The 21,435-nt window shown below is 42.5% G+C and overlaps 1 protein-coding gene across 7 annotated transcripts in view; it reads right to left on the bottom strand.

Annotated features, from left to right (window-relative positions):
- Positions 1-21,435, bottom strand: part of LOC132979004 (receptor-type tyrosine-protein phosphatase S-like) — a 71,658-nt gene that overhangs the window by 7,241 nt on the left and 42,982 nt on the right. For 2 of the 7 annotated variants that reach the window (XM_061044434.1, XM_061044439.1), the window contains exons 7-23: positions 19,513-19,527; positions 17,936-18,205; positions 16,631-17,010; positions 14,322-14,523; positions 12,277-12,413; positions 11,893-12,037; positions 6,953-7,047; positions 6,031-6,284; positions 5,811-5,898; positions 5,368-5,586; positions 4,253-4,410; positions 3,570-3,584; positions 3,220-3,332; positions 1,465-1,562; positions 1,078-1,201; positions 434-609; positions 230-349 (exon numbers count right to left, since the gene is read on the bottom strand). In XM_061044434.1, coding sequence (XP_060900417.1) covers positions 230-349; positions 434-609; positions 1,078-1,201; positions 1,465-1,562; positions 3,220-3,332; positions 3,570-3,584; positions 4,253-4,410; positions 5,368-5,586; positions 5,811-5,898; positions 6,031-6,284; positions 6,953-7,047; positions 11,893-12,037; positions 12,277-12,413; positions 14,322-14,523; positions 16,631-17,010; positions 17,936-18,205; positions 19,513-19,527 — 2,609 coding nt within the window. Of the gene's footprint in view, positions 1-229; positions 350-433; positions 610-1,077; positions 1,202-1,464; positions 1,563-3,219; positions 3,333-3,569; positions 3,585-4,252; positions 4,411-5,367; positions 5,587-5,810; positions 5,899-6,030; positions 6,285-6,952; positions 7,048-7,806; positions 8,470-8,664; positions 8,783-9,027; positions 9,055-9,197; positions 9,392-9,507; positions 9,841-11,892; positions 12,038-12,276; positions 12,414-14,321; positions 14,524-16,630; positions 17,011-17,935; positions 18,206-19,512; positions 19,528-21,435 lie in introns of all 7 variants that reach the window. The other 5 variants (XM_061044435.1, XM_061044438.1, XM_061044437.1 and 2 more) reach the window with 4 other exon arrangements.

Genomic DNA, 21,435 nt, shown 5'->3' with positions numbered 1-21,435 from the left:
AATCTGAGGGCCCGACACGGGGAGGCTGGCCTGGTTTTGAACACTGCATGAAGACTAATCTATTCTCCTCTCTGTGTCCACATGTACTGCTCATTTGGTGACATTGGAAACGTACGATTACACTGGTTGCTATCTGTATACTCAAAAGATCACAGCATGGACGTGAGAGAGGAAAGGGCAGATGGGAGAGTCAAGGGGCTGATGAGAGACAAAGTGTGTCATCATTTACCTTATGCAGGGAAAGGGTGCGAACACAGAAAGTGGCCAGCTCCATTGTGTCCAGCAGGGTGACTTGGATCATCCCATATGTCTCTGTGCCACGACTGGGCCAATACTGGTCACACTTTATCTTGAGATATGAAAGAAAAGCATCATCACTAACAATCCTCAGAACTTCAATTTGCAGGTGAACTTATCCTCTAAGGTGTCCTACCCTTGACTTCTCTTCCAGGCGGGTCATCATAACCACAGAGGCAGCCCTCTGCTCCCACACCATCCTCCAAAAGTCCCCGAATGTCTCTGCCAGCGGGCCCTGTGTAGCAATGTAGGCATTCTGCTTCCTGTAGCCATCAATGTAGTTGGCGTTGATGTAGTCGCTCCCCAGGATACCTACAAACGAGACACTTGTGAGGCTCTTGCTAAACTGTGACGCGCACAAGCGACATAATAAATTAACCTGCATGTATGACATCAAACAGACTAACGAACTGTTTGTTTCCCGGCAGCCCCGGCTTCCAACAGACAGCTGCGGGATGACTAGTGGAGGACAACAAACAAACAAGCCTCTGTCGGTGTAAATTCATGAGCTCTAGATCAAATCCCTTCTCCCCCTTGTTGTTCCGGAGGAGTGCTGGCTGCACTTGAATGCACTCGCGCTGTTTGTCAGTCTCATGCCGCTGCACACAGGCAGACTCCAGCACTGTTTGCAATTTCAGATTTCATCCATCATGCAGCTCTCCCTTTTTCCTCCCTCTCTCTCTCTCTCTCTCCCCCCCTTTTGTGTTCACCCCCTATGAGCACAAACAGACTCATTAAAATCTTTTTAACATCTTCTTTAACTCGCTGCTCTTTCCTTACCTTCTAAGGGAGCCAGGATGACTCTGGTGTGGTCGTACGCTATGACGTTAGCGTAGCGGTTTTTGGGCTTGTTGACCTCCAGGTTTGAGTGCTCCCAGGTGAACTGCTGACTGGGGTCAATGGACTGAGGAGAAGCAGCAAAAACAAAGACGTTAACAGAGCACGGTGGTATGTTTAGTCGTGCAGTTTGAGCATAATGGAGAGAGTGCTGTGTAATGTGGACGAGCTACAACAATAAATTGCAGTGCTGAATAAATCATGAACGTAGAGTTTGCACACAGTGATATACACGTTAAATAAGATTTACTCTATGGAGCAAAGGCTTGCAATTCTAAACAATAAAGATGCAATCTATTTATTTGCATTGCATAATAACGCATCTCTCACCTCATACTCCTGGGACAGTCTCAGGTTGTCGTTGGCTTTCAGCAGCTCGATGTGCTCGGCCAGCTCACTGATGGGGATCGGCGGATGGCTCATCATTCCTACATGAGGTCATAGATCATGCAGAGTTTATGTCTGAGTAACCTCAATTACAGAAGGTCAACGTCAAACATGTGCAGATCTTTTTTTTTTTAACAATCACAGAACATCACATATTAAGGAACACGCTGAGGCAGAAAATCTATTTTGATCCACGTGTGAGAACAAAGGGAGGCGAGTCTTGTTTGTTTGTAAATTGTTTTTGTTTTTTTCTTCGATAAATTGCTTTCTCTGTGATCGGAGGAGCAGCGACTCAGAGAAAACAAACACAGACAGAACACTAATTAGGAGGCTTGCATGCACACACACACCAAGGAAGAAATCTTTGCCTCCCACAGTCATTTCATTTCACAGCTGGAGTGAGAAAAGAGAAGCTTCAGCGACCCATTGTCCATTCAAATGGCAAATATTGCAAACAATATTTGTAAGTAACACTGCTTCATACTCAATAAACAATCAAATTCATGCCTTAGATTGTTTTTTCTGTGTTTCTAGATTCATATTACACATTGAGCAGCTACCCTCTGCAGAGTCATTGTGCAGCTATGTAAACAGGCTCATAATAACAGTAATGTTCCACTTCAGCACTCGTGCCGCAGCACCCACAAGTGATCACGACGAAACACGCCTGTCACGGCCACGAATGACCTCAGATATCGTCAGGCGCTTCTACTTCTGGAAATTCACTGGAATTTCATCTTTGCCAAACACCTCAAAAGCAAAAAATCTCAGGGGATGGAGAAGTGGGTGAGGTGGGAGCTTCAAGGTTGCAGCCACAAGAGAGAAAAATTAATAAAAAATGATAGAAGAGAAGAGCTTTAATCTGTGGCTTTTACTCCTCTGCCTCCTGGAACATGAAAAATACAACTTCAAACCGTCATCTATGGATTTAATAAAATGTTATATTTGACTTTTTAAATCCTTGCAGGAGAAAGACTAAACCTTTCTACTCGGTGACACATCTTACCACCCTTTTCCACGTGAGATTTCTATAAACTGCAACCATGAAAATATAGCAGGAACAGGGATTAATTTGCTGCAGGCTGTGTTTTCTGAACGCCCTTAATTTAATGTAAGAAGTGAAAGCGAGGCTTCAACGGCTTGCTGCCTGTACGATATCAGCTATGTTGTTAGATCTCACTCAGTAGGGGGTGGGGAGGTGCAAAATCCATGTAGTTACTTCACAGTGGGGATTTGAGTCTGGTGGGCTGGTTAGTACACAGAACATTTCTTTGCAAATGATCACAGTTAACCTCTGCCTCACCTTTTCATTCAGCAACTTGACCATTAAAGACTTTGAGAGACAGATCGCTGTCCTCTCTGCCCGTTCTGATGTGCTATCTGCAGCCTGGCATGTGGAATGTGGGCGAGAGGAGATGATCGGATTTTCTCACACCGTTATGACTCAGCCGTGACTAAGCACTGACTGTACCTGGGCGGCGGCCATTTTGAATCCTCAGAAATGACTGGGAGCTTCCAGGTACATGTTTGTTGCCACGCGGAGGAGTACTTTCACAATCTTGTCTGCATAATCTTAGCCCAGGATAAAATTGGTGGCATGCATATTTCATCATCCAATCAGGAGGAAATCGGAAGTGTACTTTACTATGCAAATACAGAGTGTGTGTTTGGGTGCCTGTGTTGGTTCATGCGTCTCACCGGGAGTCTGGAAGTTGATGCGTCTCATCTCCACAGGGTCTGTTGGGTGATGGGCCATCATCTCTGCGTTGCTCAAAAGGCTCTTGGTCCCCGGTTCAGAGTCCTTGCGCTTGCTGCTCAAAAACCAGTGAGTCAAAAGAGCAATTAGCACATGCAAAACAAACAGAGAGGAAAGCAGACTCACCACTGACACATCATTTGCACGGCTACTTGAGTCAAGTAAATAGTGCATTCACAGATAGAGTGTTTTGTATGACTTGGCTTGATATAACCTCTCTGCACAGCATCTCGTGTCATGCAATTGCTGTGGGTTAACACAGACAAAGAACTTGACATTGCTTTAATCTTACCTGTCAGGTTTGCTGCTTCCAGTGAAACGAGAGCAAGGCAGGAATAATTAGGGGAAGAAAAGGAAGGAAACAGACAGATTGTTAGAAAGGTAAATCAATATTTTGCATTAGTATTCCAAAGCTTGATGGCTTGCAGCAGACATCACGGGCTAACAGCCGGGTCAGACTGTTTCTTAGCTGTCTGAAGAGAGAATCAACTTCTAAATTGGAACAAATTTGATGAAAACTGATTGGAAAGATAGCCAAACATTACGCAGTTCCTGTACCATGAGTTTAAGAAGGAGCTTCTGTATAAATGTAAAAGAAGAGTATTTATGTTGAGTGAATGTGAACGTTTATTCTGGGGAACACATTGAGTCTATTCCACATACATGGCTTGCTGCCATTACACTCACTAGAACATCTGATGTATATCAATCCACGGCTAAAATAGGCTACTAACAAAAGCAACATCAACTTCCAGTCAAGTGAAAACCAGCAAAAACTGCATTAAGAGGCCGAGTAGGGGGGAGATTTAGAATCATTTAAACATGAAATTGTATATTCCCCATTAATATCTAGTTAAAGTATTCAAACTCCAGCCTTATCCATCCAGATTTATAAAAAGACGCTGATCAACAACATTTGTCTCATCATTAAAGCTTTTGAAATGCTTTGTAACAGCGTTTGTACGTCCCACTCACTTTTTGTAAAGCAGGATAGCAATAACGATGCAGATGATGAAGACCACAGCAAGCACAGGTCCAACCACCCAGATCAGACCATCACCTGCATCTAGGGGCTGGGGGTCTGAATCTGGGGCAATCACTGGGTCTGTATACGGGCTGGCCACATACATTTTCTGTAAAACAAACAAACATACAAGTGCAGAATCAGAACAACTGTGCAAGGCAGAGGAAGAGATTTAATTTATTCTTTTTTTAATGAATAAAGATAAAGATAAAGACAAACTTTATTGATCCCCCATGGGGGAAATTTTTTAATTAGCGGCCTGAATCATCATAGCTTGATTTTCACTTTGTTTTTTTATCAAAAGGATTTTATCAAAAGGATTTTTAGAATATCTCTGGGTTATTGTTTTGTTTTCAAGAGTAACATCATCACAGCACATTTAACTTGTTGAACATTTTACCACACTGTGGACCTGAACATAACACAATGAGTTAAACCAACAGTTCTTTCACTACATAAAATGTAACCAGCTAAAATAGTATTCATTGCAGAGAAGTTGCAGTGGTATAGAGTATCCTGTAACTGTGACTAGCTGGCTTTACATGTGTGCATTAGGTTATATTTTATCAGCATTATTTTACACAACGTATAAATAATGGACAAAAGGCTTACTATCATCACATGTGTTTTTATTATCAAAATAAAGTGATTATGATTAAAGTGCCTATTTATTACTTCTGAAGAACTTTTGAAGAGTTTCCCCTGAGCTTAAAGAGCTCCTAATAAACACATGTAATAAAAATAATTAAATCTAACATAATTCAAGTTGTATATCTCCATCTATATCCAATTCAAATCAACATACGAGCATTACACAGGGCAATATCTCCTCCAGGGCACAACAGTACACTCACGCTTTATTAGCGGCTGTGATGGAAGTACGTGAGGGTTATTGCCTTTTCTTCCAACACTCTGACTGACACGCTTTTTATTGTTTTAGCAGCGAGGCCATATTGATTACAATGCATAGTGACAGCCTGCAGGGGGGAAACACAGGCAGCGAGGGACTGAGGAAGTTGATCTAAACACGGACATAAAAGTGATGTGACGCGGCGGCTTTTTGTACCCCTGTTGTGGAGTTGAGCTCGGCCAGGATGAAGAAGACGTACTCCTGCCCTGGGTCCAGAGCGCGGTTCTCAAAGCCACCGTAGTCCAGCTGGTCTCCCAGGGTGAAGAAGGCAGGAAGAGTGGCAGGTGTGAAACGGGCTGTGATGTAAGCCCGACGCAAGTCCACCTGCTTCTGCTGCCTAGTATCCTTCTGCCTTTGACTGATGTCTTTTAACAGCTGAGAGACAGAGAGGGGAAAAAAACAGAGAAACAGACAGGGAGAAGAAAAACACAAAAAAATGAAGCATTCCAATATCTCTGACTAATGTCTAAACACTGATATTAAAATCAGAAATGGTAAGCATTGCCAGGAGTTGTGTGTGTGTGTGTATGTGTTTTGTGAGTCTTTTCCTGCTTCCAGGCACAGACATCTGTGAGTGCTGTCATTGTTGTGGTTCTCACCTCCTCTAGGTCCATCTCATCTGGGCTCTTGAGGTGTCTGATGACGCCGCGGGCTCTCCTCAGTGGAACCACAACAACATAAACATTCCTGCAAAAAGCAGAGGAGGAAATAAAACTTTTAAAGGATGATTCAAATAGCTAAAATGTCCCAAACTTTTTTTTTCTTTCTTTTGTCCTTGCCAACTTATGGCACTAAGTCTGAAACTGTACTTCTTCTTACTTGACAGGACTGCGATTCTCCAGCGATGGCAGGATGATGGTGACTGTGGTCTCGGTGTCACGCGCGTGGTCGATCTCAGGGCGGCGGATGGTGATGGGAGGGGAGGTCTTAGCGGAGATTCTGTGGCGAAGGCCTCCCATGTTGCCCTCCGGAGCTGTGATCTTAAAGTCATAGCTGGTGTCTGGCTGGAGGTTTGGGATTACTGCCTTTCTAAGACGAGCATCCACCTCCATCTTCTGTCGGTTATACTCCACCTACAGGATGGGAGGTGAGAGGAAAAGATTTGTTATAACCAGTATGCTGAAGACTCCTGATTGTACATTAAGAACTCATACCTATAAATGAAGCCAGCCTTCCTAATTCAAAACAGCTTTTCATTTTGGAGATGACCTTTTCAATGATTTATTAGAAATTAGATTACAACACTGGCAAAATGTATGAGTTATTTGAAAGACAACATTCTCATTTGTGCAGAGGATTGCCTGGTACCATTTATATGTGCTGAGGGAATGTGTAGCTTAATACAACAGCCAGCTACATTATCTTAAAATAAAGAGTGGAAACAGGAGCTATAGCTCACCTGAATCTCATTAAAGACTAAAATGTTCTGTATCAGCACTTCTAAAGCTCACAATGGAAATTGTGAATTCACTTTTATTCCACTTTGTACACAGTGATTTTGTATTTTACAACATACTACATGTTAATCAGTGAGTTTTAGAGATGCTGGTTTAGCATGCTTTTGTTCCTTATGTAAATTCTAAATAAATGTGTTATACACATTTGGAAATATAAAGTTTGAGGATCTAAAATATTCCAAACCTTAAAGTAATTCTAGGTATTATAACTTAAAGAACCTGGCATGTTTATAGAAAGTTGTATAATATACAAGTGAAGTACGAGAAACAGCCTGTGGACATACGGTAAAGCGATAAGGGTTGCTGCTCTCTGGGAACTCCCAGGTCAGGAGAACACTCGTCTTGGTGGCCAGATTGACTGAAAAATTTCTCGGCACATCTGGAAGCAAAGCAAACACAGAGAGTCATTCATGATAGAGCATTTTCTTTAAATCAGCACCTTCTCTCGTTTCCACCCTGTAAAAATGGAAGCCATGTAGGTCAGTCAGATGTGTTACTGGGGGAAGAATACATGATGGTTAGGAGGATGGGCAGGTGATGAGGAAAGTGGATGGCAAGAGTAATAAGAATAAATAAGACAGACAGACCGGCTGCAGGAATGTGACATGCCACATTCTCAGAGTGTTAGGTTGTGTTCTTTAGACTCAGACTTCAGCATGTCAGCAAATGCTTTGGAAGAGGTGGAAGTGGCGGTCTATCAGATAAAAACAGCTTACCTGCAGATACAGCACCAGACGCTGGATTTCACTTGAACTCGGACTGAAGACTTACCTTGTGTATTAGATACTGTACATCCCAGCCTTGTATTGACTTTTACCTGAGGGTTTGTGATAAGCAGTGCTCTTGAAGCAAACATCCATTAACATTCAGCCTGCTTCCACTGGTGGTGAAGGGTAGGTGATGGAGGTATAAGTGAGTGAGTGGAGGACATTGGGGGGAGTAGTCGTGGTCCCCGGGACTTTGCAGTTTCTCAGCTTTTCTTGGGTGCAGAGGTGAAAGGCCGACCTACAAAAACTGGCCCACACTTCATATAGTTAAGTGTTTCGGAGTGATATCCACATTAAAGGGAGAAGAGGTGTGAAGCTGAACCAGTGCTTAGAAGGTGAAGAGTTTTCCTGAGGCCTGAGGCCAGCCCTACCTGTTTCAAAGGCCAGGGTTTGGCTCACCAGAGGTGGGCTGAAGGGGCCTGGCCCTGCCACATTGTGGGCTCTGATCTGCACCTCGTAGGTTGTGCTGTGATTCAAGCCCAGGATGGTGTAGCTGGATTCACTTGCTGGTATCACGATCAGCCACGGGAAAGCAGTAGGGGTAGGCATGAAATAAAGGCCAGGGTCACTAGAAGGATCAGGGCCTGGAGCTTCTCTATAAGCTATAGTGTATTCTGTGAGGACACCATTACAGTCTTCAGGATGAAGTGGTAGCCAGGAGAACTGGATGGAGCAGCATGTGACATTAACATAGCTAGATAATTTGGGATGTCCCAAGGGTGGGAACATTGGGATTGTTATTTCCTGCTGCACTTCATCTCCGTAGCCTGCTCTGCTCTTCGCGGAGAGGACAAAGACGTAAGAGGAGCCCTGAGAGAGGTTACCGGCAGTGAAGTTTTTCTCACGACTTGTGAAATCCACTGTGTTGTCTAAAGAGGTATTCTTCAGGCCATACTGTAGGCGGTATCCCAGGATTTGGAGCGGGGGCCCCCGGCTATCAGAGCCTGACTCAGAACACTCCAGCGGAGGAGCCCACCGCACCACCACTGACGGACCTGATCCTGGGCGCACCCAAAAGGAGGGGGGGCCGGGTACTGCAAACGACAGTGTAGGCAGCAGAAAATCAATAGATTTATATATAAAAACATATATCATGTAAATCTTACAAGAATTAAAATTGATTTTACTATTTATTTACTGCTGCCTTCTGTTACAGTTAACTGTAAGATCAATTCTTGAGTGTGTTACTAAATCCAGTGCACTGAGCTGTATAGTTGGCATATGCTTACAGATCCCCTGGGTCTGAACCAGCTTGGTTTTGCTGTGCGCTCCATCCCCTTTGGTGGTGTACGCTGCCACTGAGACAGAGTACAAAGTGTCTGCTCTCAGACCACCCAGGATCAGCTCCTGTAACGGCAAACACACAATTCAGTAAACTCTTTCTTTTAAAAGTGGCTCACTAATAAGCAGATCTCTTTTGATTCTATGTCCTTACAGTTAAGCAAAAGAAAGTAATTCTCTAACAATAACACATCTGTGGATAAAGGAACTTCTTGAGAGGGTTTCATAACGGTCTCTTTGTTATAAATGCATTGTGCTGTATGTATTAATAGTGGATTCATTTATAATGAGAAGAAGACGTCTGCACTCACATATTGGGTTGAGTCATCCTCCTCCATCTTATCCCACAGACAGAGACACACCCGGCAGGCAGCCCAGACAGATGAGAGCAAGTCAAAGGACAAAAGGAGAGAGAAAGGGTGTTTAATGATAAATAAATGAATGCCGTTTAATCACTTTAAACATTCAGTTATCAGTTCACCTGCAACTCATCCAGTAAGAGGTCTTTGATGCGAGGAAGGTTTCGAGACTCGCCGCTTTCCGCTCGGGCAAAGTGCACCTGGTAGCCACGGATTTGGCCTTGATGTAATCGTGGCAACACCGATCTCCATGTGACTCGAAGTGCTGAGGAGTTGAACGGCTGGACGTCCACTTGACGAGGGGCTGCTCCAGGAACTAAGCACACACACACACACAACCGGGAAAGTAGAATTAATGGAGTGACCAACAGTCTAGCCAGTAATTAATCAACTAAACAATCAATGTTGTTCAATCCCATCTACATCTCTCACCGTCTTCATCAGTTCTGCATAGAGCAGCCGGGCTTTTGGGTCCAGTCCCCTCTGTGGTTTTAGCTGCCATGGTGACGTTATACCAGCTCCATTTCTCTAGCCCCTCTATAACTGTCTGCCCCTGCTGGGCAGGGATAGGAGGCCCCTTCATCTCCTGGCCCTGCCCTCCTCCTCCGCCTCCTCCTCCTCCTGCCCCAGAAACTCTCTGGTATCTCAGCTCATAACCTGCCAACTCGCCATTCAGGCCATCCTTTGGAGGCGGCCTCCAACTTACTCTCAGCGAGGTGGAGCTGGCACTCTCACAGGACACACCCTCGGGTGCGGCTGAGGGTTCTGATTGGACACAGGGGGCAAGGAATTGGCAAAGAGTTTAGGAGAGACCCAAGAGAACGGGGATTGAAAAGTAACAAAAATTGGGGAAAATGAAAGCAAAAGGATAGGAGATAAGGATAAGAAAAAGAAACAATAAGAAACTAAGGTAAACTAAATCAAAAGAGATAAGGCGAGGACAAATATGACTCAGGCAACAAAAAAGGAGCGACCACATAATGTAAAAGCATAATGTTAGACTAGAAGGCTAATGAAATAAACCAGAGACAAGAGAATCGACCCTGAGTGGACAACTTAATTATACCCAAGGAGAATGTGCATCCAATACCTAGTGATAATATCTTATCCTTCAGCTGAGGCATAAAAGGATGCAGATTTATGAATGAGAGACAGACAAAGTATTTATATCCAAAGCAGGGATGCATGGCTCAGTGCACATGAGCACAGACAAATATACACATTTCACAACACCAGCCCCCATGGTGGCATAATCCTTGAGTCCTCTGGATAATAGAGTGGTCTCAGAATTTCCACTGCTGACTAGGGGAAGGTCTTCACAGAGGGACGAGACAAACAAACTAAAGAAGATCTCACAAAGAGCAGAAAGGATTTAGGAGGCAGACAAATAAAAGAAGAAGAACAGGAAGCCCAAGAGAGAAAGGCACTCAGACGGATATTTTACGTCAGGCTGGAATGATGAATTGCAGACAAGAATTGACTCAGGATTAAGCTGGGATATTTACTGTAACACAAACAGGTACAGAGAACCAAAAAAAATCAGCACACATTTCTGAACCGTAGGTTTCACTCACCCTCTATAACGTTCCTTAAAGAGCACACACACTATGGCGAGCGTGGCAAAGACGTCTGGGCTTGTGCTGGAGCTCTGGAGTGTGTAGCATGTGTGGATGTGTGGATGTGTGTGTGTGAGTGTGTGTGTGTGTGAGTGGGAGTGTAATAGTCATAGCTGACAGGTTCAAGTATCTATCCACTCAGCCGTACAGCCAGTGTTCTGTCGGCCTCGGGGGACAATCTAGATGTGCACCAAAGCTTGGCGATAACAAAGCGCACATAACCTCCCTGGGAAATGAATTCTGCTGCATGAAATAGTCTGCTTATCTGGCACCTTCCCTATCCTGATCCCCCACACCCCTTTACCCCCTTTCTCTGCCACCTCATCTGGTGTACCTCTTTGGTCCCTTTTGCTTTTTTTCAGGTTAAGAGTGAAAGGAGACCAGCTTTCGGCATTAGCCCTATGTTGTACTTATCTGATTATGAATCACTGTGTCTGTTAAACGAGAAAATACTTAACAAAACTTACCGATGAAGTGATGAAGCACCATGAACTCTAGACTTGGGACTCTTTTCTTGTCGACGACTGCTTTATCAATTCTTTTCCTTGAAACATTTTCTCTGCTGTTGTCATATTTACATTTTCCTTTATCGTCTCCTCTTGAGGAGATACAAAAATGTCTACGTATGTCCGAGCCTTTTCGGCTATCGCATAAAAAAAATGAGAAAATGAGACAAGGAAGAGAATCGTACTTCAGTGTGGTTGAAGTAAAGACTGACTGGCACTTACCTGTCAACACAGCAGGCTAACCACCATCATTTAATGCTCCTCACTGTTGGCTAGTAGCCAATAAGTGGCAGACAGTTTCAAAGACACTGACAGAGTGGAAAAAGTGAAAGAGGGCGAAAAAAGGAAGAGTGAAACATTAATCGGTGCTCCGTCTCCCTCGGTCTTGATGTTTTGGCTATGTAAGAGAAGCAAGAGGCTGATTGGAGAAAAGAAAGGCACGCTGAAACATAGATGGATGGATGAGAGGGGAGGTGGGGCAGATTGATTGATAAACGAGATAGATGGAGAAATGTGACGATGGTTTTCCCGGGATCAGGAGCTGAGGATGATGTTCTAAATGCTGTGTGTCCATTTGTGAGTGTAGAGGAGAAAATATTTGCATCAGATACGCACAAAAGTCAAACAATACATTATTACAATGTGTGGCATGTGTGTGTGTGGCTACAGGTATTCCCTGTCAGATAGAGACATACTGGCTTGTGACGTCCTCTGCACCAGTTCATTGGTAAAAGCTCCGATGCCTTTGTTTGAGATTGCGGCCAGGGAAAAGGAGTACTCTGTATTGGCTTTCAGACCCTCTAGTGTGTAAGAATTCCTCGGCCCGAAGGTCAGCTTCTCCTGTGAGACAGAAGAAAGAGGAGCAGAGAACGGGACGAGAGAGAGAGAGGAGTAAAAGTGAAACATTAAAGGAGATTTGGAGAGAAATAAAGATGAGGACTGTCACTAGCAGACAAAGTGGTGCTGAACGTTGGGGTTAATCTTTTAAACTTCCTCTTTTATCTGTCCTCTCATCCCTCTGTCTTATTAGGAAATCCACTCAGCAGGCGGATTTGTAAAGAGAGAGCAAGAGGTCTTACCAAACTGCCAAACTTGACAGGTTTGTAGAGCAGCTCGTAGTTGACAATGCCCTCCTTGGTGTAAGCAGGCTCCCAGGTCAACTCAATGCTTGTGTCTGTCACCCTCCCCACCTTAAACTTTCCGGGTTGGCCTGGGACTGAAGGGGACAAGATGAAACAGTCAGCATGGAGTTGTTAAATTCCTACATTTACGTCCATATCCATACTGTATAGACATATTGTTATTCTTCTCTACAAGAATTCTGAAGCCAATTTCTTTCACGGCTTTTCTAAGAACTGATTCCTGCAAAGGTTTGATTAAAACCAGCAATGTATTGCTACAATATTATTATAGTAAAAAAAACAGTACAAAGGATTTTCATGCACTAAACACACATGGACATGGACATTTTATTTATACCAACATCTGTTTTAACTTCATTTAAATTAGAAAAATAGATGTAGATGTCTATTGAAATGCCACTGGTAGAGAAATATGAACAAAGCATTCCCATACAGTCTTTATAAAGAGTTTATAAATTATTTATTTTAATTTCTTTTAACTTTAGCTGCAATGCCACTTATCTGAAATCGCAGAGAACAGGGGTGGATCCATACTTTTTTGACTGAAGTAGACCAGCTGGGGCACTGACTTGTGCAGGGTCGGCATTAAGTATGCACAAACAATAGACTGTATCAAACATGGACGTACTCACAGTGAGGTCACCCATTGGTTTCTGAAGTGCAGCTTTGAAGCCAAATGATGGCAGTCACCATTTTGGAAATGTTAACTCAAACTACACTTTGGGTCAATCTAGAAACAGGCAAAGATGTGGGGCTGAGGCAGGCCTTTAACCTTCTCACAAAGAGCCCGCCTGAACTCTAAGCCTCAATATAATGGGAACCCCAAAATCCTTAAATATGATTTATTATTTGCCAGAGGTTGACTTATGTTGAAATACACCATTCAGGCTGTGTTAAAACGGGCAGCTCATAGTTTGCAGTGGGTAAATGTTTGTTTGTAGTTTTTAAAATACTTCAAATTGTAACTTAAGATATCATTCTGTTTTGAGTCCTTGAAGAATTAGGCTTAGCAGATGGTTATGTTGTCACTATCTAGTGTTATTTAAAAGTTGATGTGATTAGTGCAGACAGAAGGAATAAATAAATGCTCTTCATCAGTATGTGTGTACACAAACTTTAAGCCACCTCTGCACCAGTCAGTGCTCCAGTTGGGCCACCCCAGTCCAAAAGTCTGGGCATGCCCCTGCATAGCCTCAGATCTTAGGGTGGCCCCTGGGGTAGGATAGGATAGGATATCAAGAGTGGACCATGCCACCTCCTGTATTCGCTCCAGGCAGAAAAATGATTCAAGTTTAAAACCAATCAGTTTTCCATCCTGACCTTTTTTTGGTGGATTAATAAAAAACATTGCACTGATTCTCTGTTTGATGTACACACATAAACTCTGAGCCATAAATCCAACAGACTCTCACATTCGAACACTTTCTTTATAATCTTTTTCCTTTTATGTACTTGAAAACGGTAGCCTTTTTTGGGGACATTTAATGGCGCAGCAGTAGCTCAAGCTGCTCTCCTCACAAATTCAAACTCGTAATACCATCAGAGTAATCATCTCTTTGTACCTCCCATCACATAAAAACCTGCCACAGCAGTTGTCACGGCATCAAGAGCAGCAATGAGCTACGACGGACATTTTGGGGCGTTAATCCCTGTTTCCTTTTCGTAAGTCTCCACAGCTCTGTCCCGGCAGGTGGAATTTATTCATTTCCAAGAAGTCGTATTTTCTGACAGGTCAAGCTTATATTAAGTATTTCACAGTGGATTGCCTCCCAAACTTTACATAAGTCACTCAGATAAGCTACTTAACACTTTGGATGCATGCACACACACAAAGAATGACTCATGTGTGCACATAAAAAAAACAAAAAAACAACACCACTCTCCTGCATGAATAAATGACGACTAACGGATATCTATGCACCAGCATGCAGGAGGAAAATACGTATATACAAACACACATTCACACACACACACACACTGACCTCCAGGCATGACTTTAACATGGACTGGGTCTGAGAAGGGCCCGTCCCCCACAGAAGTGAAGGCCAAGACCTGGATGGTGTAGGTCTCTGATGTCACCAGGTTCTGAATGGTTGTGATCACGCTGTCCTGGACGTTGTGGATCTGCCACTCGTTCATCGGCCGGGACGGGTCCATGGTGTAGTACACGCGATAGCCTTTTACCTAAACCAAGAAGAGAAAGAGGAGCGAAAGAAAGGCCGCTTACTGGATTTTGACTACATTTTTGGACATCAGCACCCCTTGCTTTAGAAAATGGTCTCTTGCCTATGACTCAATAGCAATGTTAATCCACAACTCAACCAGAATTGATCGCAGCTAAAGTCATCATCTATAAAATAGTTTTGACTTTAATCCAGATAGTCCCATGGATTTGATGGTTGGGTGTTTGGGCGCGGCCATTGTCACAAGGTGATGTTCCTGTGTCCCTCGCCCTGTTGTCAAGCCGACCCTGATGAACAAATGTCACTCGAAGCTTAACCAAACCAGGTCCAATACATGCCATCATATTGTAGTGCTTAAGATATAATCACTACTCCCTCTCCTCCGGGATTTGTTTATGGGCAGTTCAGAGTATGTGTAATCCCGCTGCCATGCGTTTGCCCCTCACCCCTTCCACCTCTCCTGTTATTACTCTTTAATATCCATAATCCCCATATGCACTCATTCCAGTCTTGCACTTTTAAGAACAAACTGTACAGTTAGGCGGGCTAGAAACGGAAATGGGCCTCAAGAGGGAGTGCTCCTAACTCAAAATGGACAGTCCAATTACCTTTTCTTTCTCTAGCTCGAGGAGAGAGTAGCGAGGGAGTTACAATCTCTGGGAATACACAATCCCAGTAAAGAAACATGAATCTTCACAGTGGAAAACTCTCCCAGTGGTATTTTTATGAGTCTTTATTGTTTTTAAATATATCTATTTTTAATAACGCACAATTTTATTCAGTTTTCAAGACAAAATATTACTTCAAATCCTGATATCCTTTTAAATGTCTCCAAACGTAAATTCATTGTGAAGCAGATAAAAAAGCAACAACAAAAAAGGGTTTAGTTAAATATAATATTAGAAACTTAAAGGGTTTAGGTGCTATATAGTAGATAATATTACATGACAGTTAAAGGACAAGGAATCATGACAAAAAGGTAAAAAAACAGAATCAAAAGTACTATGTATTCTTTAATGTTAAATAGGCAGGAGGAATTCTGTTTGATTTCTTTGGTAAATTATATTTTGGCTTTACAATCTACACACCATCGGACTATTTGATTTCATAGATTTGTTGCAGTACAGTACTGAATCTGCTTTATACTGCTTCTATTTGCAATTGCAAACAAAACAGTTACCCATACCTTTACCTCTTGTCTAAAGGCAACCGACTGTCCTACAAAATACAGTACTAGTTAAAAATCCTGAAAAATAACATATCTTGGGTTACCTACAGTGGATATCTGAACATTTAAGAATAGCTTTAAACATTTTAATGGTTAGATTTAAAGCATGTTTGAGGTCTATATTTAAGCAAGGATGCATCTTGGGATTTTCCCGCAGAGGTTTGTTAGTAATTCTTCGGACCAGAGAAAACTGGCAGGCGCACGCACAGGGATTGGGTTATTTGGGTGGATATTTTAAACTTTTCAGACAGTGTCTTTGTAAGCACTGGACTTACTGTATGTGAAATGTGAATTTTTATTGCTGTTAATATTAAAAAAAAAACTTTGGTATGCTGAAACTTCCGTCTGCAAAAAAAAAACCTTTTTTAGGAACCGATAATAAAGTAAACTTGAAACTGCGGCCAGGTTATTCAACATTCTGGAAATACCTTCCAGAGGAGATCAGGCAGGCTTCCTCTTTCAGAATAAGTCTCTCTTGGATCAGTTGTTTTTCATTTTCACATTATTTTTACTGTGCTTCAGTTAATCATATATCACTTTTCATTTAAACTATTGCAATTATGCTATTAACAAATATCTATTTCTCCTGCATTTCCTTGTAAATCACTCTGTTATCTGTTTTTTAAACATGGTATTTACACACATTTATAATTAATTAAATTATTATAATAAATGAGACAAATTTAAAACATCTGGATGTAGGAACTGGGTCTGTCACAATGAATGGAGTCTCTTTCTTTCTTTAACATAAAAAGACCAAACCAGCTCTTTTGGCAGTATTTTTGCTGCAGACTTTTGTCACCACGTTTAACACCAACTTGTAAAAAAAGAAAGAAGGTCAATGTGTGCTATCTACTATGAATAACAGTCCTCATCCCACCTGTCCATTGGGCTCCTCCGGCTCCTCCCAGCGCACCATAACTGTGTTCTGAGAAATGATGTGGGCCTGGACGTTTCGAGGAGGACTTGCAGGTGCTTGCTCTCCTGTGCGCGCCTCCACTCGTGTGGACGGCGGCCCCTGACCAATGCTATTAAAGGCCGACACTCTGATCTCATACTCCGTGTTGGGGTAGAGTCCCCCGATGCTGTAGCGGGTGGTGGTGATGCTGTCAACCGTCTCATACTTGCTGTCTGGCCCTTTGGCTCGGTACTGGATGATGTAGTAGGAGATGGGGTCTGGGTTGCCAGAGTCCCAGGTGATGGTCACACTGGTGGCAGTGGTCTCCGTGACGATGGGAGTGCCGGGAGGCTTTGGCAAAGCTGGAGATTTGAGAAAGGATGGATAGATATTACAGATATTATTATTTATTGGTTTCTATCAACTGTCTGCATATCACACACATATTAATGCAATATTTTTTTGGGGCATTAAAACAAGAGAAGGACTAGTGGTATACTGACAGCTGTGATGTAAGTGCTGAAGATTATAAAAACCATGCTGATATTCAGTACAACTGCACGACCTCAAGCGTGATATTGCTTTTATACAACAGTTCTGAACATAGAAAATTGTTGTTAACAGCAATACGCAACCATATTTTTGGTTTATTTAATCAACACTTGGAGTCAGCAACGGTAGCGCTGTATTTGCACGGTGAAATCTGTGAAAGATTTCTAATACACAGAAGCTCAATCTGTGGACAGTTAATGATCCTGTTAGCAGTTTTTTTGTGAGATAAGGAGTTTCTAGAAAGAAGAGGTGTATGAATGCTCGGTTGATGCTGCATCACCCCCTTTGTAGAGAGAGGATGTCCTTCGTCTTGATGCAGTCTTACCAACTGCCAGCCAAAGAGGCTGTTGTGATGATATCGGGCTTCTGAGGACAATGCAGAGAGGAGTACCTCACAGTGAGATACCTCACTCATTTTATCGGAGAACCGTGGTTACCTCTGTAACCTTCATTTTCTCTAACTTGACTGTTGCCAAGCAATCCAAAAATACAGTATTCCTGCTACTTTTTGTGAGCCTAAATGATGAAGTGGCAGCTAGTTTTAATTTTGTAAAATTATTTTTATGTTTTTATTTATCATGCTAGTTGGTTGAAACTACCTGTTCTGCAGCTTTAACATTCAATTATGATATAGTTACAAAGCAACTTGCAATAAAGGATGTATCATATTTCCTTCCACAATGCTATGGTTTATTAAACTCTGAGTCATTCTGATGTCACTAAAGCGTCTCTTACTCTTTACTAAGACCTGAGCAGTGGCCTCGATGATACCCAGGCTGCTCATGGCCATACAGGTGTAGTTTGCAGACTCCCTGACACCCTTGAGCTCCAAAACATTCCGTCCGATCGGCATCTCATCCTCCGGGGTGAGGTCCTCGCTGCCTAGCATCCACTTGACGTAGGGCATGGGCGAACCCACGGCCACACAGGTGATATTCACGCTCCCTCCTGGCATGATCTCGTGGTTGGAGGGGGAAATGGAGAAACGAGGGGGCACACGGCGCACTGGGAAAGGAGGAGAGTCAGGGTAGAGAGGAAAAGGGAAGGGTGGGGGTGGGTGGGTGAGGCGAAAAGTGGGGAAGGGAGTGAGGAGAAGAAAGGCGGAGAAAGAAGGAGGGAGGAGGGGAAGAGCGGGTGAGGGAGAGAGAACCAGAGAGAAAAGAAGAGAGAGAGAGGAGGAGCGAGGCAGAGAAGCAAGGTGGAGATTGAGGGAAAGCGAAGGCAAGAAAGATAAAAAAGAAAGAATAGGAGAGAGAAGAAGAAGAGAGAAGAGGTAACAGGAAGGGGGAGAATGAACTTCAGGGTTTTTACAGAAAATTACAAAGGGATATTTCAAGTTTTGTCCCAATAACTTTATGGTACTAATGATTTCAACAGAAAGACACAAATCTTGTGTTGAGCTCAACCATGTGGAGTGAGCTGCCTACAAAAAACAATAAAGTGACAAACTCTTGAGTGTGACTCATCCAGGACATGACACCTATAGTCAGTTTCTCTTCTTTTTTTTTTTTTAATTGAAGTTGAATTATAATTATTTTCCTCCTCTAAGCAAACATCTTAAAGTTTTCCACAAACTTTATGTGACAAACTTTTCTTCAAAGCAAATTCTGCGCCTCAGGATGCTTCTGCATCACATGGGCTCTTTTAAAAAGGGAGTGTATGCATCATAGGGGCCAATCAATAGGCCCTGGTTGCTATTTGTGTCCCCCATAAGAAGAACAAGTAAGGTGGCAATGTATATCCAAAGCTGCATCTGTCAGAACTGGGTTGACTGTTTATTAGGGAGAGATGCATCGAGAGACTGAACTCATAGGTCAATTGCATGCCTGGGCGACTCAAGAGGGAGAAAATGGTGGAGGAACACAAAGAAGAGAACGAAGAACTGAAGGCTGAGGAGGAGATGGAGAGAAGCAAGACAAGAGCAGAGACACAGATATCGAGAGAGAGAGAGAGAGAGAGAGAGCGAGAGAAAGACAAGACAGAAAGAAAGAAAGAAAGAAAGAAAGAAAGAGGCAGCTCTGCTTCTCTTCCAGACAATGAAAGGCAATGCAGCAAAGGACAGCCACATTGTACAACAAGATACTGTACAATACATAGGATTCATAACTGATACAGTGTGTAGTCAAATGAATTGGAGATGTGGACAGGAGTGGGTGCTTAAAAGGTGTCGTGGCAAATTACAGTGATCATTGGACACATTAAAGAACACCAAGACAGCATGAAAGAGGCAGAACAGGAAAGAACAAGTGCGAGCAAAAAGAGAGATATGTGAGGTAGTATGTGCATGTTTATAAGTTAATAAACTTATGTACATGTGTCTGTCGCTCCTACACATCAGGGTGCGGACAGAATGCAGAAGAAGAAGAAGAGAAAAAAAGGGTGGGTAGAGGGAAAGGAGGGGAGAAGACAGGGAAGTGGAGATAAAGAGAGGATTAGAAGAGGGTTTTAGGGGAAGGAGGGAAAAAGGGGGGAAGAAAAGAGGAGCGAGGAAGAAGAAAACACATGGATCTATGTTTAAAACACGGCTATATACCAGAGTCAGGCCCATTCAGAAAAGATGCTTTAAAAGTAAAGTAAGAAAAAAAGAAAGAGTAGTAGAGAACGGATATTGAAGGATCAAAGAGGAAGAAGAGGATACCCGAGGGGCACAAGACAGGAAACAGAGAGAGAAACGGACAAACATCTCTGCATAGGAGGAGAGAATGGAGGGGGGCAGACAGAGAGCAGAAACATAGTCGCAAACCAAAACTCAACTAAACACTAGATAGCTAGAATGTATAATAAGACATGAATGTGGGAAAGCAACAAATGTACAAAAGACTTAAAATAACAAATAGAAAAGTAAAGTAAATTTATAAAGCCTACAGAAGTCAATCAAAAAGTGTTTTTTTGGCCTGTTTTACTGAAATATAATATACTAAAACAAACAAATAAATAAATAAGAATGATTAAATAAATATGGGTAAATATCTGCATGACCTCCACTCCAAAATGTGTAACATCATTACTTGGAATCTTCATGGGCCACATCCCCTTTACTCAAAGAAGAAGATAATAGTTAAATAATTTTTTAACATGATTTCAACAAATAAAAAAGAAAAAGATGCAATGACATCACTGTCATTTCATGAGTAACAAAACATTTGGAATACTTTTAGCAATGAAAATAACTCATAAAAAAAGGGAAGATACCCAGAATTGGATACAGAAGTTGAAGACACGAAAGAGACAAAGAGACAAAAACAGGTAGATCTGTTAGAGAACAGACATGATTAGGCAGGCATCTCCTTATATGTACATGCTGACTGACATGACAGACACACAGACAGCTTCATGCATTAGACAGGCCAAGCAGACAGTACGCAGCCTGACAAAACACTATCTTTTCATTCAGTCAGGTATTTAATACCTACAGTATGAATATTGACAAAAAAAAGACATTCATTAAGCATATAGATTAGTGTGGTAATATGAGGAAGAGCAGGATGAAGGTGAAGACTCAGTATGATCGTTTAATGAAACATGACCTCAGCAGTAAGAGTATTTCTACCAAAAATATCAGTCAGGTCAAGAGAGACAAAAGACTGAAGAATCCACTGCAGAGACACAGACTAGGACTTTACAATGAAGTGAGCTCATAACAAGGGATAATCCTTCACATGCTCACAGAGCCCCCAGCTTAAAGTTAATCTAGCAGGCCTGTATGAGTTCTCTCCATTTTCTATACAGTTTGAGAGAGCCAGGAGCCTCAATCTTTATTAGCAGAGCTATCATTAGTCCTGTCCTCTGCAGGGAGTCTGGAGGCTACAGACTGGGGAGACCTTGGCACAGCCAGAAGGATTACTGCTGGATCTCCGCACTGCTCTGTACCCGTTCAGCAGCAGCGTCACTGAGCTGACATTTACGCAGCACCATCCTGTCTGTCTCAAGGACACGGCTTTCATTAACCACTGTAGTGAGAGGGAATCATTAATATCCCACCACCCAGTATCTAAAAATGTGAATGGATATGATTCATTTCAAATGTCAGTCAACAGAGGCATGTCTGAGTGTTTGGCGAAGATAGCAACAGCTAGAACTGACTATAAAATGAAACATTAGAATAGCATATTGCTTTTCTTTACCTGTGAACATTTCTGTTTCATGGTAAGAATAAATCTTTTGTCAGTATTCAAATCCTTTACTTAACTTTTGCCGATATGTAAAAATGTCTCAGAGTATTAGAAAAATCCTTT

The sequence above is a fragment of the Labrus mixtus genome, chromosome 8, assembly GCF_963584025.1.
Source record: "Labrus mixtus chromosome 8, fLabMix1.1, whole genome shotgun sequence".
NCBI classification, from domain to species: domain Eukaryota; kingdom Metazoa; phylum Chordata; class Actinopteri; order Labriformes; family Labridae; genus Labrus; species Labrus mixtus.
The sequence above is the reverse complement of the archived record's forward strand: the minus strand, read 5'-3'. Positions and strand labels throughout refer to the sequence as shown.